Source organism: Bombus pyrosoma, linkage group LG7 (genome assembly GCF_014825855.1).
Source record: "Bombus pyrosoma isolate SC7728 linkage group LG7, ASM1482585v1, whole genome shotgun sequence".
Classification (NCBI taxonomy): domain Eukaryota; kingdom Metazoa; phylum Arthropoda; class Insecta; order Hymenoptera; family Apidae; genus Bombus; species Bombus pyrosoma.
In genome coordinates this window covers 17,487,807-17,503,720 of record NC_057776.1, presented here as the reverse complement: position 1 = coordinate 17,503,720, position 15,914 = coordinate 17,487,807, and the positions used below count along the sequence as shown (strand labels likewise).

Below are 15,914 nucleotides of genomic sequence, written 5' to 3'. Positions count from 1 at the left end.
ACAATAATACGTATCGACAATAACATTCTTAGAAATTTGTATAAAAATGTATTAGGGAATACCATACAACTATATGTAATCAATAAAAATAAATTTTTATTTTCTTTGTTTTGAAAATTTCAGAAAAAGGTTATGTACTTTCATGCTATATCGAATGCATGGTCACGTGATCAATATGGATGCATTCAAATCGAAATACCGCCGATCGCACGGTACAGTAGATAACTTCTAATCTTGCTGACAATTTATTTCGCTAAGTCTAATCTTTCTAACCTTTTGTCGTAGCAATAGTATTTTTTAATAATTTTATTTGATACTTAGCAGACATTGTACATGGTTGTGAAATTACGAAGCGATGAAAGTATCAAATATATTTATTATAGCAGAATATTTTTTCTGGGAATTAGTGCAGAATTTATTTAAAAACGGTTTCGTAATTTATATATTTATATGTATAATAAATAAGTAACATGATACATTTAATGGAAAAAAGGCAATAAGAAGGTTAAGTTTGATCACTTGAGTGTCGGTAAGTTTGGAATTGTTTAACTCCTGCGCATTCGCATTGCGCAATATGCGACCAGACACTTCAAGTCAATTGGTAAACTACATTTCAAAGTTTACAAACTTATATAATACGTATATTCAACATATTATCCTAAATGTACGTAGTAACATTATATAACTATATTTTAACATGTACAATATTATTTACCTCGTTCAAGAACCATATTAATCGTATAAAGAGACACAAATAAAGACATAAAATATGTATTTTTTTCACTGGTGATACACTGGTGATACAGTGCATTTATTATATCTATTAAAAGAACTTTGTTTTGTAAAGAAAGGAGCTTAGTGTGCAACACGTTGCAATACATGTTATAATTCTATACTTAAACATGATGTCTGAATCTTCTTTTATTATAATAGAATAGATTCTATAACGCGTCAAACAGGCGTGGTAATAAAACAAATTAAATTCTATAAATAATGAATTATTCGATTATCTATTCCACGTAAAATTATAATATTGTAAGAAAAAAAATTTGTACCAAATAATTTGTAACTTGACAAATTATTGTGCAAGAGATTCCTGGAAGTATTACATGATTCTGTATCTTTTTATAGCCAAAATATCAAATAGTTGAGCGGAAAGTCCAGCGTGGGTCACTAGCGACACGACAGGAGATACGTCCCTGACAGCGCCTTCCCTCTCAACACTGACGCCAACATTGGTCGACGGTATTGCCAGATTGCAAACTCAGTCGCGGTTTATCAGCCGAGCTGTAATGAAAAAGAGAGCGGAGGTGCATGCTTTTAAGTAATTGCAGTGCCTCCTCCGTTCACCTTAAATCTGATCGCGGTATCCGTCCTTTATCCTTTGCAACGTATTCATTTCAAACAAAAAAAAGTACAAAACGAGTTGTATAAAATTACGTATTCAAGTGTCGTCGTCGGATTTCCACTCTACACTTTATCGATTAACTACTCGAGCCCCCTAAGCTAAAGGATCGTGGAATTGAAAAGGGTTAAAACTTGAAACAGTGAAACCAGGAACATGGCGGACAGATTGTACTACCCCAATCCTGAAATCGTGAAAAATGCGCACTGCAGCAGCATGGAACAATACAGAAAGATGCATGAAAAGTAAGTATCTTCTATTTGAAATAAGAGACGTCTTGTCCAGCTTAGTCGGTACAAGAGGGATGATGACAGATGGCACGGTATAGTCTTTGACATTTCGCCGATGATGCTTTTCATTCCCTTTCTGTTAACTTTTTTTTTGCGTTTTTACTTTTTCAATGGTTGTTTTTGTAATTACAATTCGGGATCTGTTCTTAAGTTCTAGTGGCACTCCTGTGAAGAGTGTTATTTCTAGGTGGAACGTTGAGGCTGTTGCGAATCAATAATGTTGACCAAGGGACAGCTCGGTCGAAAGTTCCTAATATTTTATTATCTATCATTTATGAATGAAAATGTGAAATTTAAAAGTCAGTTGGTGAAAATATTTGTAATTCCGACTGAATAGTATCATTTTCTTTTTAATAATCGATTTAATGATTTCGTTTTAATTATAAGTCACTGACAACTTATTCGGTGAAGCTAATCTCGCATTTATTCGTAGGTAATGGAAGATTTGTTTTACGGTCTATGCAATTAGGTGCAGCGGTGTTAGAATTAGTAGGGGACAATGAAAGAGGGTGAATACTGATGGATTATAACGTGTGTGTAGTAATCGTAAATAAAGTGTCAACGTATTTATTAAGTGCACCCTGTGTATATGCTAGAGCTATTATTTGAGAAAAATTGATTTTGGAGCGTGATTTGTACTGACATCTTTCAGGAACCATACAGATTATATAATTACCAATAAGTATCTGAATATAATAATACCAACTAGTTTGAATAATTGAATCGAATTTTCTAAATGACTGTTTAAGATGCTAGTAATAAAAATGCGAATGAGTGAAAATATTAATAAGTTTTACATTTTCACTTATTTGTTTAAATTAAAATATATAGGGCTGCTTAATTTTTTAGCCATAATTGTTAAGTGCACCTTAAAGAACGAAGGCAGCATTAAAAATATTTTAAAGAAAAAGCTGTACAAAGTTTGAAAGAAAATTTGGATATTTAGATATTGCAGATATTTTACGTAGTGATACACGGTAGTTGTGTATTATGGAAATAGAACAATGATATCGATCCGCCTAGCGTCTTTCTATAAGAAACAATTTCTACCCATCTTGAGGATTTGTGTCTTCAATGACCTCGAGAAAACTTCCAACTTGGATGAATCTTTTGTCTGTACACAAGGAAAGTGTCTTTTACTCCAAATCTTATGTAATTACATCTTCATAAAAAAAGGGCTATCACATTCATCTATAACTAATTCAGTAATAATTAAATCTATAATATCTTTTAACTTAATAAACGTGAAATATTTTCTTATCTTTGGCATTCAAATTTTCTCTTAAACTGTAAAAGCCTACTGAATGAATGGTTCTTTCATAGAGTACTATCGCTATATCAATCGGTCATCCTTTCAATAACATTTTCTTTTGATAACGCGCAAAGAAATTCGCTTTTTAACTTCCCTATAAAACTTATCTAAATTTAAATCTCAATTAAATTCTAATTAATCATTGCATCGCATCTGTGTTACCTATGACTTACTGTAACATCATAAAAACGACAGTGCAGTGAAGCTTACTATTATCATCACTAACTAATTGTTTAATATTTTTGAAGTCATTCTCTAATCTCGTTTTCTCACTTCTCTATCTCTTATTTTATTTCAGTCTTATCATGATCTTTCATTCTTCAGTCTTACAATCATTTAAAATGTATTAAAAATTTCAAAACAGATGTTTTCTAATCCTTTCGTTTCTTTCGTTATTTAAATCACAATAGAACTTAATCAGACTCTTTGTTACACATTTTATTTTCTCACATGAAAGAACATCGATCAATTGTTGTATCAATCATTTCTTGATTATCAATATATTACAAGAATTATAACGATAAACCATGTGGAATATAACGCAACCGATCCATGAAACAAGCTTGTTTTTGACATACCTTTAACCATATTAAAAGAAATTCTTTCAAGATTGCTCATGGTCTTTTGCGTTTCTAGGTCTGTGAAGAATCCGACAGAATTCTGGAGCGAAATTGCGAAACAGTTTTATTGGGAAACTCCGGCAGTGGATGACAAATTCTTTTCATATAATTTCGACTTGAGCAAGGGAGATATTTTCATAAAATGGATGGAAGGTGCGTCAACGAACATCAGCTTCAACCTATTGGACAAAAATGTGAAGAGTGGAAACGGTGACAAGATTGCGTTTTATTGGTAAGGCGTCTCGTTTCTTTTTGTTATTCGTTTATCGGTCAATACATTCGTAGGAATTTTAATTGTTATGAAATCTGCAGTACATTCGATTGATTCGTGTAACTGATGCGCGTGAAAAAAGGAATACACGATATGTCATATATAAGGAGTGATAAGAGTAATTCATATGTGTATTCTTTTCTGTTTTTTGTTTTTTTTTTTATTGGATAGTGTCGTCAATATCTACGTATGTTACGTTGTATGGATAAACATATTTTATTGATAATTTTATAACTGTGTATGAAACTCTCAAGTAATTAATATTTCATCGGACCTTTATTTGTTCAATTAGGAAAATATATATACAATAAAACAAATTACTTTGTATATTCATATCGCAGATGTTCAATATATCATCAAAAACGCGTTAAAAGCAGTCGAAGACACCTTTGTTCAAAGATTAACATATATACAACCACGGATTATCCCAGTTTATTAACAAAAGCGTTGACTTACTATTGGCACGAATTTCATTAATATTTAATTTTGTTTCACATTTTTATTTTACAGCACATTATCTGTAACATTGAAGTAGATTTCAAAAGAAATCTCATTTCTCGTATATGGTCACTTAATAATATTCGTGGAATTAGCAAAAAGATTTTTTACCAACCTTTCATTTATCTTACGTCATACTTAGACATTTTACCTTCAAATGTCCGTTTTTCAAAATCATTGTAAAAATTTCTTCTTTCAAATTCTGATTTTTTAACTACTATGTGTAAAATATCCTACTTTCTTATTTTTCGTTCACGAGAAATCTGCATGAATATTCAACAAGAACACCATGTACTTAACTACACAAATGTTTTAACGAGCGTAGAAATTCCACAAACAAAAAATTCACGGGCGTATTTCGTTTTTAAATGAATTTGAAACGAACCTCTCGCGAATATGCACAAAAATCTAAAAGAATCTGCCGTTACAGGACCAGCGCTCTGGCGTAGTAGCTCCTGTGCTTATTATTGAAAGACCATAAAACATTATGCGTGTACGCTTTTACGTTCACCAGGGACTTTCATTCGACACGTAGCGCAACTTGGTATCTCTCTGAACTAAATAGCTTAAATACAATTATTCAAAGCGTCCGTTTGAACGGTGCTGCTTTCAGTGGTTCATTGCTATGCAAAATATACCGTCGTTTATACACGCAAGTCATTCAAGTGTTGCATAAGTGATACAATTTCTTTATTTTCATTGTAGTACCTACTATTCGTCGTGTTTGGACGCGATTTGGAAAGTGTCGGGTGACATTACTGACTGAGCATTTCCACAACGTACTTCTCTCTAATTCTTTTTCAAAATATTCTTTTAATATTCTAAGAATAATATCGTCTATTCTTACAGAAGTAGTACATTGTAAACTACATCTAGATAAAAATTGTTTGATTTCTGAAAAATATTTCTATTTTGAACTTGATATTAATTTGGTTTTATTCATGATAAGGCAGTTATAATTGAAAAAGGTATCTATTTATTGTCTAAAATTAATCAGTTTAAGGTATTTTAGTCTTTTTTTATTATAAATTTGATATTAAAATTACCTTATTGCATACTGTATATCTATCTTGTTGGAGTTATTAAAGGTTCTAACATGATGTAATATAAACTTTAACACAGAAATGTATTACCAATAGAGATTAATAATTTATATGTCATAAAATTAATATTTCATACAAAATGTATATTGCCTCTGAATATATTACTTTGACTAAGACCTCTAAAACGAAAGTTACGTGAAACAAATTTTTTTATTCATTCTTGTTTTGTTTTTACGAATGTTGTATTGTTATACTTTTTAATTTTCGTTTGTATATACAGTTATTTTAAATTTATATTGCTAGAAGAAATGTTCAGCAATTGCTATACCAGACTATAGCAGGCGTCGAATATTGAATACTTTTCAACGGGTCGCGATTTTCTACTTTTTTATCGCTATCATTTTAGATAGTGAGCGACAGTAGAAAAGTTGGTGGAGAAATCCTATGCTCATACGATCGATCAGTGAGTCAGACACTCGTTCTCTCTATTCTATCGTTTGTGCCTGTCGTACGATGCTTTGCTATTCGTTCAAAATTTGGCACACTACTAGTTACGATATCCTGATTGGTTGTGTGCACGTGGTACGATCACGTTAGCTCACGTGACTGGATAATATGCATCTCTTATGTGTTTCTCAAAACGTGGCAGCTACAAAAATCAAAGTTAGCGCGCGTAGTATGGTTGTTTACGAATATAAGTCAAATAGAATTACATAACGCAAAGAAGGAATTATAAAATTCTTTAAAATTCTTGATTGATAGCTGTTTACATCATTGAGTAAATGAATAAAAGAAGGCAATTACAAATATTCTATAAATTATGGAATGTATAATTTAATTGATTATACAAAAGAAAGGTATTTCCATTACTTATCGTGATTATTGAAATTTTTATTTCTACAAGGCTTTTAGATATTACGTATTTCCCATTGGACATTTAATTTGGAGATATTTCTTTTTTAGGCTGCAGATATTATTCGTACTATGAAGTACTTCAGCAGTTACACTAACTAGTATTAGTAGATACGGATAAAAGTAAAAATTACGTACTGGATACAGGCAGAAATACTTAGAGATAATCTTGTTCACAGAAAACAATATCTTTAAAACGGAATATAGAATATATGATATAATATAAATATAGTATAATTTAATGCAAAAGGAATATTCTGAAAGTAACTATTAATTACAAGTTTAAATCCAGAAAAGGTACATACGTGTGAAAGCATGTATGGAATTAAAATACCGTCAAAAAGTTACCATGAATGTAGAAAATGTTGTTTTGAATATGATATGTAGAAAACAACGCCTACACTGTTCAAAGAAGAATATATTTTGTCATCGAACTTTAATCGAGCATGTTATCAGACCAGTTAATAAAAGAATAGCGATTATGACTTTTATATAACTATTACAATTTTCACGTGATCGTATTGATATTTAGTATATGGCATGGGTCTATTCGTTAATCATTTTTCTTATAGACACGGATATAGATCTGATTCTTATCATTGAACCGTATTATAGTCAATCTTAGCTTTGTAATTACTATGATAAACAAGCAGTCAGATACAAATGATATTACAAAAAAACCTGATAAAATTGTTGAGTTTTACGTGAAATGATAAATTTGTACTTGTTGCTTTAAATGCAAAGTACTGTTTCATTGCGTGGAATTATATTGTTATTTTCGTAAACAAGCACTAGTTTAAAAAGAAAATTATTTCCGTTTGAAAACGAGACTTTGAATGGTTTTAATGTGTATTTATTCAGAGAGAGAGAGAGAGAGAGGTTTTGTTTCTAAAATATAGTAATTAAAGCTTTATAATACATTTAAGATGCAGTTATATGTACTATCATTCTTGTAATCAAGTGTTAAGTGGAGCACCTGAAAACAATGTTTAAATTATGAAAAAAGATTTCGAATGGCCTTAAAATGTATTTATTCAAACAGAAACTCGTTCCTTATCGTCACGTAAGGTAGATGGATAAATTCATAAGGTCGTAGCTGCTAAACCTACCAGACATTATCAAAATTGGGTTTAGTCACAAATATCGGGACAAAGTACAGTACAAAGTACAGGACAAAGTACAATCGAAGATATTCTAACTCGTGGAATGTTTGAGAAGCATGAAACCTGAACTTTAAGCTTCTTTAACACGTGTGTGTGAACTGAGAATTAAACTGATTATTAATTTTAAACGATTAGAGTGGAGATGTTGCAGGTTTAATAATCATTTTTGAACTATTGTTACTTATTAGATGAAGCATACTAATTTTTTATAATTTATATAATAAATTTGATCACTTATGATAAATACAAAAATAAAGGATTTCATATTGAAAAATAGTTTTTTAGGCTTAATGTTATAAAAATGTATACAATGAAATAAGAAAAGGTTTTAAGAAGTTAAATGCAGCTGAATTTATTCCATTGTGCGTATTCCTAAGGTACAGATCAATTAGTGGGTAATTGGTTCATTCACACTTGTGTTCCCAATCTTTTATAGACAAGTATATTTCGTCATGAGGATTACGTAGAAGCATTCAATTCGGTTCAAAAGTAATAATGAATGGCGTTTGTCGGAAATTAATCGAGTGATGTATTTATGTTTTAGGGAGGGCAACGACCCGGACGATTATTCACGTCTAACGTACAGAAAACTATTGGAGGAAGTATGCAGATTTGCAAATGTCTTAAAATCCAAAGGAGTGACGAAGGGAGATCGTGTTGCGATTTACATGCCTATGATCCTGGAACTGCCTATTGCCATGCTCGCGTGTACCAGAATTGGCGCTGTTCACAGCGTAGTGGTAAAGAATATTTCTGTTAATCCCAGAGAAACCATGAGATTTCAAATCGTGGCTTAATAGAACATTAGACTATCTCATTTTACATAATGCGGTTTCCTGTTGACTTACAACATACAAAGCTCGTTATTAACCATTTGATTTGTAAATTCGTATTGTTTTGTGTTATCATTGACGTATTATTGCTATTCAGAAAATCAAAAATGGTTCATGTAGATTACTCAAGCTATTAATATTACGTATACGTACATAATTTTGGCAGGATAAAGTAAATATTTAAAAGGCTAAATTAAGAATTTTTCTGATATCTGTTCTTTTTTCGTTCAATTTTCGGACAGAATTTTCTTCTTTATAATAATGTCATATAATTTTTTTTATTATGTAAAAGATGTATGTAAAAATCACATCAACATTGAACGAGCAATGCTAGCAATAATCTACTTTACCTTTCCATTTAAGTTCGAGATAATTAACAGGCGTATCATAATATCACATGTAACGCCATACCATCGACATATAAGACAAAAAACAAGACGAAAAGAAAAATTGCAGTGCAATAATTACTTTCGCTCAATGGATAATATCAATATTTTTTATGGTAAAAATATACGCTTTGTTTACGTGTAGTTATATTTATTAGATATATTTGTTGAAGTTACGGTGAAGGAGAATTGAGATCAATAAAGCTAAAAGGCCCATAGATTAAAAATGTCATACATAACACCTTAGTGAATAAGAGTACCAGATCACTTCTATCTTTTAGTTTATAATACATGCTCAGTCATAAAATTTAAAACGTTAAATAAATATAAACGTTGTATTTAAACCATAAAATAATATATAGGCTATTTTATTTTTATACTAGAACTTGTTTTAAGTCTTGATAAATCTCTACAAAAATATAAAAAATATTAATGTCATTGGTATGATAGAAGAAACATGTAACTTTTAATTAATTAAAATCCAAATGAAATGTCTTTAATATCTCATAATATCGTCATAAAAATGGAAAATGCTATAAAACGACTGTTCAATTAGTTTGGAGGCTACTCATCGGACGCGCTGGCGGAGCGTATCATGGATTCAAAAGCGAAAATTGTGATTACGACTGACGGTGTGTGGAGAGGCGAGAAGCTTATATTTTTGAAGAATATCTGCGACGATGCTTTGAAGAGGGTTAAGAGGTATAACCACGTGGTTGAGTGTTGTATAGTAGTTGCACATTTGAGAAGACTGAATAATCCACACGATGCCAAGCTACATTCAACAGGTATAGTGGAATAAAGACTTTCAGTTAATAATAATCGTAGAATTAACGTAGATAGCAAAAATCGAGACACAAATGTACCTAACAGATACAAAACAAAAGATGAAAATATAAGTAGAAAAGGAGAAGAGATAAAATAGAAATAACTTTTTTATTAATCTGACTTAACTTTTTGAATTTGTATTGAAGAAAAAACGAATGGAGTGAACGGTACGAGTGATGGAAATGATTTTAACATCCCACAAATTCCATGGGACGATGACCGCGATTGTTGGTGGCATGATGAAATGGAAGATGCTGAAAACAAGTGTTATCCAGTTTGGATGAATGCGGAAGATCCACTTTTTATTTTATACACAAGGTATGTTTCCCAACAAAATAGTGTATGAGTAATATAATATAGGAATTGTTTATTTATCCTATATAATAAATTCGATAGATCTATAGATCTATTTACAGTGGATTAGATAAGAAACGATGGTTACTTAACGTGAACTAAATACAGTAATGTGCTAGAACTAAATAGTTAATTCACAACTCACAACTAATAGTTTACAACTCGTAACAACTCGGCAACTCAACTCTCGACTCCTCACAACTCGACTCTCAACTCACGATTACTCGACTCCTCACACCTCGACTCTCAACTCACGACTACTCAACTCGACTCCTCCGTACTCGACTCCCCGGTAAAAACTGCCAGGCCCTTTTTGGTCTAACGGCACTTAGCTCTTCCTGCAATATTGTTTATGATTCGCCAGAAATTTCTTAGGCCATTTGTCCACGATACTACAATAATATATAATAATTTCTTTCTTATCTTAAATAACTCTGAAATATTTCTTCCTGCACAGTGGTTCCACGGGGAAACCAAAAGGCGTTCTACATACCACGGCCGGATACTTGATCTATGCAGCCACAACGTTTAAGTATGTGTTTGATTATCATCCTGGTGACGTGTACTGGTGTACAGCTGACGTTGGTTGGATCACTGGTCATACTTACGTTGTGTATGGTCCGTTAGCAAATGGAGCTACTTCTATTATTGTAAGTCTGGAGATATTTTATTTTTTCTTCGATTCAAAATACTACTATGTAATAATAGGTTTGTCTTGATAAATTTATAATCTACAGTTTGAAGGGACACCGTTTTATCCAGGAAATGATCGATACTGGGCAGTCATCGATAAATATAAAGTCACGCAATTTTACACTGCGCCAACTGCAATTAGATCGCTAATGAAGTTTGGAGATGATTTGGTAAAGAAACATAATTTGTCTACTTTAAAGGTAAGTCAAAATAGGAGAAAAAGACACTGAGATATCTATAGGAATATATACAATATAGTTTTTACACTAAAAAGATTGAAATTGTAAAATAATTTATTGTTTCAGGTTTTGGGTTCGGTTGGAGAGCCAATAAATTCTGAAGCATGGCTGTGGTTTTACAATTTTGTGGGTCATGGAAAATGCAGTATATCGGACACGTTTTGGCAAACGGAAACTGGTGGCCACGTGATCACTCCTCTTCCTGGTGCTACTCCAATGAAACCAGGTTCTGCAGTAAGTTGTACTTCTTATTATTCGTTAAACTAGTGAAATATGTAATTGATCTATTTGATACTTTCTAGACGTTCCCATTCTTTGGCGTTTTGCCAGAAATTCTGGACGAAGACGGACGATTAATCGAAGGTGAAGGCGAGGGATATCTAGTTTTCCGCCAACCTTGGCCGGGAATGATGAGGTCTCTCCATGGAAATCATCAACGTTTCCAAAGCACATATTTCGATAAATTTCATGGATATTATTGCACGGGAGATGGTAAGCTTAACAGTTTTAACTTTACAATGGTAGAAAGATTTTTGGAGCGTAATGAAGAGTTATTTAGCCAAGGGGTTCCTGTAATTGAGACCAGCATATCTTGCATCTTTTCCAAGTTCCTCTTCGATTCTTAATATTTGATTGTATTTAGCAGTTCTTTCGCTTCTGCAGGGTGCTCCGGCTTTAAATTGTCCAGCAGAAAGTCCTATAGCCAAATCAGCTACAAAGTTGTCTTCAGTTTCTCCTTCGCAAGCTGTCACGATATATCCCCAGTCACTGATCCTCGCTATTTTTGCGCAGTTGATCGCCTCCGTCACGGTTCCAACCTGTGACATTCTCAGCACCATAGCGTTGGCCACTTGTCTTTCAATCGCTTCCTCGATTCTGTCAATGTTCATCGCAGTTAAATCGTCTGCAACGACTTGAATATCTTGATCAGCTATCGTGAGCCAACCATCCCAGTCGTCGAGATCGAATGGATCTTCGATCGAGACGAGAGATGAGAATTCTGTTAAGTATTCCAAGTACTGTTCTTTCAACGCTTCTGACTCCATATAGTCATCAGGATCAGACTCTTCCGTTTTAAATGCTAAATCATATCCTCCTATCGAAAAAAGATATATTATTATTGTTTTCTAATTATTAAATGTATAAAAAATTTTTGTTGAATATTATTAAGTTATAGTTTATCGTATAGCTCAGCTTCTGTAATTATTAATCATTCTTAACCTTCTTTGTAAAAGGCACTGGCTGCCATGTCCAACGCTATCTTAATTCTTCCTTCGTAACCTGCTTCTTTAATAGATTCATCTAACAGCAGTAAAGCTTCCCTATCTTCTTCAAGTTCTAGAGGTGTAAATGCACCGTCATCGCTAACCGGAAGGGGTAATTGGATTTCTTGAGCAGCCGCGATCTTCCGTTCGAGTACTCTGTACACTTCCATACCCATTTTCATAGCATCAGCGAAACTTTCAGCTCCTGATATGTTTATAAATTTAAAAGTATGCACAAACAAGGCAAAGAAATAAGAATACCTATGGGCAGGATCATAAATTCTTGGCATGGTAACGTGTTATTCGCATGCCTGCCTCCACTGATCATGTTGAAACTAGGAACAGGGATATAAAGCTCTCCATTTTCAGCTAATTCTGCAATATATCTATAACAGAAAAAATCAAGTGAGAAAGACGCACTGAATTAAACGAATTAACTAAAGAATTTTTATATCTCTCCATCTGCTTTGAAATTCACATAGATTGCGTAGTTGATTAAAAATAAACATTTTTTGGCTAATAAAAGCTATACGCTTTGTATCTGTAACGTTAAGCTACGACTGATTATTTCAATGTTCTACTAATTACCTGTAAACTGGAAGTCCTTTCTTTGCGGCACCAGCCTTACAGCAGGCAATGGAAACACCAAGAATTGCATTTGCACCTAGTTTCGATTTATTCTCGGTTCCGTCTAGACGGTTTAGCAAGCTGTCTATCTCCATTTGTTGGCAAGCCTCCAACCTCGACTTCAATAGTTGCGGTGCGATTATGTTATTAACTACGTCAACAGCTCTGAATACTGAACGTCCATGATACATAGCTTCGTTTCCATCCCTTAGTTCTTGCGCTTGATTAGGGTTTGGTACCAAAACAGATGGTACGGAAGATCTCAACAATCCAACGTCTGTGATTATGTCCACTTCCAGAGTCGGATCACCTCTGGAGTTGAAAATTTGACGAGCTTTAACCTTTTGAATAGGCATTTTGTATTCTCTTTGAAATTCGTTTATAAATGATATTTAATTAAGTGGAAATACGGTCAGGAAATACGGCCCTGAATCGAAGAGGAATTGGAAAAATGTCAATGTGGTTGATGAAGGTACATAACTTGCTGCTATTGAGAATTTTTTAACGAAAGTTTTTATAAATTAAACCATGGTTATAGCCATTTTGAATTAAAACAGTCGAAGTCCGACACATGTTTCGTTTCTTAATTGAAACAATATTTTAGTTATATAGCAGAGTGAAACATGTCGTGTTACTTATCTGCGTAGAATGATAATTTTTATTATAAAATATCCATGAGCAAGTATATATGTACATTTCTTCTGATTTCAGGTGCTAGACGTGATGCAGATGGTTATTTTTGGATAACCGGTCGTATTGATGATATGTTAAATGTGTCTGGTCATCTTATGTCTACAGCAGAAGTAGAAGGTGTATTGACTGAACATCCTTCGGTAGCTGAGTCTGCGGTAGTTAGTAAGCCACATTCTGTCAAAGGACAATGCCTTCATTGTTTCGTTACACCCAACGAGGGTGCCAAATTTGACAAAAAGCTTCAAGATGAGCTTAAAAAGAGAGGTAGTTAAGAATATGTAATTTCAACTTATAATCAATTTATCGTTCTTAAACATATTAATCTGAATGTGTTATCAATAGTGCGCGAGAGAATTGGCCCCTTCGCTCAACCAGATGTGATTCAACACGCGCCAGGACTGCCAAAAACACGGTCGGGCAAGATTATGAGACGTATACTTAGAAAAATCGCAGCAGGAGATAGAAACGTCGGTGATACATCAACATTAGCCGATGAAAGCATCGTCGATATCCTTTTTCAGTTGAGACCGCAGGTTTAAACAAATGTCGACGATATAGCGTCATTCAATGGAAACGTAGTAGCTTAGAAATGAATGATAATAACACGCTTCCGATGACCGATAAATAAGTAAGATTTTCGAGTTATTGAATATACTGAAAAGAATAATGCGATAAGTTAATTTTAGAATGCAGGGGAATATGTAACTTGTCGAAATATAGAGAGAATAACTTTTGTTAATAGAGAAAAATCAGGTCCTGTAGTCATATTTTAAGAATGAAATTTTTATTTTATACGTCAGAATCCCGTTCGTTAATAATTATTATTCACATCACTATTTATGAATTATTTCATAGACGTTTATTACGCAATAATTGTTACTGCTTTCAGCCGAATATCGCCGGCGCAGTATCTCTAACAGAAGTGCTTGAAAAAAAATATTTCACAAGCTACTTTACTTCTCTATTATTTAGAAATGAGAAGTTTATCGAAACAGTTTTATGATCATCTTAAAATATGATTGTACAATATGAAGGTACTAAAAATGTTATATAACTAAGGAACAAGATAATCATTAAAAATGTTTCAGAATCTTATCTATCTACAGTTTATCAGAAATCGATCATAAATATATTAACCGTTGCGCATCGATTGCATAGTCGGCAATATTTTATGAATATAAGAGAATATCAAAAATTCGAAAGATTTACAACAAATGTTTGTCACTGTTGAAAATTTTTATAATGTGCATTCTAATGGTGTGCATATTTAAACGATTTGTCTACATTAAATATGAAAGTATCAAAAAAATTAATTGTAATTATAACATCGTATGTACATTATTGTACATGTATGTATTTGAATGCTAATGCCAGATTATGTTATCATAGTATAATTTTAGGAACTTATTACGATATATAAATTCCGATTGTTTTTATTTAAAAATGTAGCTGATCGTAAATTTTTGGATCTCATCAAGTCGTATTTTACTTTCGTTTAACTTGTTCATTAAGTTGTTGAGTCTTAGATGACTTGCGATAAGAAAAACGCTCATGAAAATCCTAACTGAGTCTTGCTAGCGTTACGAAGGATACTTATCAACAACTGAAAGTACGAATGCGGTTACGAAATTACTGCAGTCCACCTCGTATGTAAAGAAACGCTGTAAAAATATTCGCATGCCCATTAGCTATAGCGTAAGATCTTTTGTCCATAACTCTCAATTTTCTTTAGGTATATAAGAATAATAAGTTATCAAAAAAAAAAAAGAAGATAAAGATCATAAAAATACATAGAAAGAAATTATTTAATTTTAACGAACTATTTGTTTTTTATAATGATTTTCCGTTCCTATAAGGAGGAACAGAAGACGTGAGACCTAAGTATACGCACCATCATTAACGCACTTTGCGAAAGGAAGTTGGCATTTTCGGTAATTTTTTAGAAGGCTGGTTTTATAATTGTTATATTATACGTAAGGTGAGTCAAACGGAACGTTGCCTCGTGTCTCCTAATGGGGGCACGTTACATACATATCATTCCTTGCGGAACAAATTAACTATAGGTGTGATAACGATATATATATATATATATATTACAAAGTATATATGTATACTATATGGAATAATGCAAAAGACAACTATATATGTAAATATATCTATGTTGAAGAACATAATTATTATTGATCTGTTAAGCGAAATTGTTGTACTGATTTATTCGGTTCACCTTTTTCTAGTACTCCAACTCTCTTCTAACTTTTATCGATCGAATTCTATTTTGCAGGAACCGGCTTTTGTGGTTCCAAAAGCAGCATTTCAAAACTGAATTAGAAACGAACGATTCAATATGTATCTTTTGTCTATTTTTACGTTCATAATCATTTTCTTCTGTATTTATTTTATATGTATTATTAGGTCTTATAAACTGAAACAATAATTCATATTTCATATCTTTTAAACTCTTTATTATTTGAGTTTATTTCAT

The 15,914-nt window shown here is 32.5% G+C and overlaps 2 protein-coding genes across 3 annotated transcripts; one reads left to right on the top strand and one right to left on the bottom strand.

The window, feature by feature from the left end:
• The first annotated feature begins 1,274 nt into the window (after positions 1-1,274).
• Positions 1,275-15,251, top strand: LOC122569345 (acetyl-coenzyme A synthetase). The gene is made up of 11 exons (XM_043730247.1): positions 1,275-1,650; positions 3,644-3,859; positions 8,059-8,254; positions 9,290-9,521; positions 9,708-9,879; positions 10,373-10,565; positions 10,653-10,808; positions 10,914-11,081; positions 11,150-11,339; positions 13,451-13,696; positions 13,775-15,251. Exons 1-11 carry the CDS (start codon positions 1,562-1,564, stop codon positions 13,969-13,971), a joined length of 2,055 nt encoding a protein of 684 aa, XP_043586182.1. The 5' UTR covers positions 1,275-1,561; the 3' UTR covers positions 13,972-15,251.
• LOC122569349 (enolase-like) lies at positions 11,256-13,390 on the bottom strand. 2 transcript variants are annotated; one of them, XM_043730265.1, is made up of 4 exons: positions 12,701-13,390; positions 12,374-12,498; positions 12,069-12,275; positions 11,256-11,943 (listed from the first exon to the last, which is right to left on the bottom strand). In XM_043730265.1, exons 1-4 carry the CDS (start codon positions 13,093-13,095, stop codon positions 11,399-11,401), a joined length of 1,272 nt encoding a protein of 423 aa, XP_043586200.1. In that variant the 5' UTR covers positions 13,096-13,390; the 3' UTR covers positions 11,256-11,398. The 2 variants fall into 2 exon arrangements, with proteins under 2 accessions (XP_043586200.1, XP_043586199.1); XM_043730264.1 differs by having other exon boundaries at positions 12,069-12,317; positions 12,701-13,384.
• Positions 15,252-15,914: the final 663 nt, after the last annotated feature.